Source organism: Phragmites australis, chromosome 3 (assembly GCF_958298935.1).
Source record: "Phragmites australis chromosome 3, lpPhrAust1.1, whole genome shotgun sequence".
Taxonomy (NCBI): domain Eukaryota; kingdom Viridiplantae; phylum Streptophyta; class Magnoliopsida; order Poales; family Poaceae; genus Phragmites; species Phragmites australis.
In genome coordinates this window covers 35,534,334-35,536,864 of record NC_084923.1, presented here as the reverse complement: position 1 = coordinate 35,536,864, position 2,531 = coordinate 35,534,334, and the positions used below count along the sequence as shown (strand labels likewise).

Here is a 2,531-nt window from a genome sequence, read left to right as displayed (position 1 = left end):
TTTTTTGGGGGTCAGGGTGATACCCCATATCAATTACCTTTCTCGTGTCAGGTTACAATTGGGCTTAATAGATAGAACGACAGTAGCATGCAAGATTTAATTGGACAGAATGGCCTAGATGTATAACTTAACCTTCTCGGCTATACATAAAATCATCATCGGTATATGCAGTCCAAGCTATTTTTTCTGTCTAATAGATATATGTTATAACCAAATCAGCGGATAACCTACAACATTGACGGATGCATCGGACATATATTCAGCTCATAACCAGTGACCGTTGAGCAAAGAATTTTGGGTTTTGAGTTGAACAATTTTGTAGCATGACTGAATGTTTTTTAATTGAGCTCAAACATTTGGATTTGAGCCGACCAGTTTCTGCAATAAAGTTTAAAAATCCCCAAACAAGTATAACAATTTAAGATTGAGTTGAACATTTTTGTAACTGAGTTGTTTTTAGAGAAAAATGGAGTGAGTAGGGATGAAGAGGTAAGGAGTATAACTTTCCAAAAATAGAACGAGTAATGGGTGATTGCGAGATAGAAAGCTCCGGAGAGGGATCACATCGCTAAACCTAGCCCAACTTGGAATGAAGCGAAAAAAGGCTCGGTAAGGGAGGTGCATGGTGAGCTGTACCGCGATTTTAGGCTAAAATATACCAATATGTCCTGACTAAAAGTATATATATGCATTATGCCCATCAAATCACCTTCTTTTTGCAAATAAATAAATAAATTGGGTGTATAAATGTGCTTTGAATGCTATAATGGATTCATTTTGAGCCTGTATCAAATACTTTTAAACCTTTTGATTGCTTGGTTGTACTGCAGTAGTACATAAAAGAAATAAATGCACAGTAAAACCATGTAAGTACTAGTCTGTCTTCTTCGTAATGCAATGACATAGACTTCTTGCATGTTCTTTTAAAAAAAGAAAAAGTACGTATAGCAGTGCTCAACTTTACTATTTTTTATTTCTATGAAAACACTTAACATAATTGGGAAAGGACTTCAGAATTACCGCAGCCTTTACAGATATGCCATCCTAGCATATATATCTCGCAGGAATTATAAACCGGCTAAAGCCAAAGCGTCATATCTAAAAGAACAATGCATTATTGCTGGTCTCGAAAATCTAACGTGTTGGTTCTACTGAACGCACAAGAGCAACTGATATTTACTGGATTGAAGATTTTTTATAGACAGATACAACATTTGTGTAAGTGACTGCTCATGTCCTTCTCCATCCCTTTCAGAAAAGTGACTGTATAGTTCGATTAATTAATCGCAAAGCACATACCAATCAACCATTCGCGAAATACAGCACATACCAATTACTGTAGTAATTGTCACGGAGGACAACATAATTTTCAGAGTAGAATTCCTCTGAAGCTAGCTCTCGCTTTAATTTCCTGAAAGCTTGTTTGAAATTGCAGATTCCTCCTGTTTCAATGTACATGGTGTAATTGTGATTAATTACGAAAAAAACACAGGGGAGAACCATCTTTACACGGTGAAGCCTGAGCCCGATCTTAACATCCTCTTCTTCCAGTTATCGTTCACATGTGCAAGATCAAGATGCAGAGTACAAAGGGAGACAGAAAAAGAGAAAAGGAAGCTTAGGGACCATAATATACCAAAAAAAATGTACATGAACCATGGAGGAACAGAAACACGGCAAGCCAGCATTATTTAGGACACATACACACATGCACACACTCTTGAGTCATCGCTGTGATCATTCAGCGCGCTCAGCTCAGCTGGGCGCGAACCGATCGAGCAGCAGGCAGACGGTGGCCTCCGTCATCGCCACCCCCTGGCACGTCGCGGTCTTCCTCCTCGGCCCTACTCTGTTGCCCGCGGCGGTAGCTGCCTTGGCTTCCTCCATGAGCCTCTCCGTGCCGCCGGCGCTGTTCTCGACTCCCTGCGCCTGGGCGCGGCCGCTCGGCCACCTGCCCTGCAGGGCCGAGGAGATCTGGCAGAACCAGAGGACGACCGGGTTAGGCGTCGGCGTCGGCGGCTGCGGCTCCGGCGTCGAACACTGAGACATGGTCTGTCTGCTCTAGCTAGCTACGATCGAGCTGATGCTGCGATGACTGACAATGTAGCAAGGATAAGCGCTGTTGGAAGCTCGGGGTTTTCTTTGCCAAAAGGTGGGAACATGGAATTGGATGGGCGAACGCTGCGATTGGTGGCTGTCTTGTACTGGAGGTAGGCTCTGCAGTCTGCAGATAGCGACGATGAGTCGATGCTAACGTCCCAACTTGCTAACAGCGGAACCCACTGCGTGTACAAAAACCGCCTCCAAGCAAAAACGTGGGCAGTATCAAAGCAAGCAAAGTGGCGAACATTTTTATCCTCCAAGAATTTGGCAGTGTGCAGGTTCGTCATAGCCCAAAGTTTTTATTTCGCTACTTTGGAGAACAAACCAAACAAGTATGAGCTTGCCTACGTATTGCATCGTGGTGCCAAGATGCCTGCGATATGTTTGATTAAGTCATACTTGTAATCTGGACATCATGTCAAAAGACA

At 43.0% G+C, this 2,531-nt stretch overlaps 1 protein-coding gene across 1 annotated transcript; it reads right to left on the bottom strand.

Annotated features, from left to right (window-relative positions):
* Positions 1-1,518: 1,518 nt before the first annotated feature.
* On the bottom strand, positions 1,519-2,218 carry LOC133911167 (uncharacterized). The gene has a single exon (XM_062353374.1). It carries the CDS (start codon positions 2,047-2,049, stop codon positions 1,756-1,758), a length of 294 nt encoding a protein of 97 aa, XP_062209358.1. The 5' UTR covers positions 2,050-2,218; the 3' UTR covers positions 1,519-1,755.
* Positions 2,219-2,531: the final 313 nt, after the last annotated feature.

What these genes read in the sequence shown, in the direction of transcription:
- LOC133911167 (XM_062353374.1), bottom strand. Translation starts at nt 2,049, where the DNA reads ATGTCTCAGTGTTCGACGCCGGAGCCGCAGCCGCCGACGCCGACGCCT.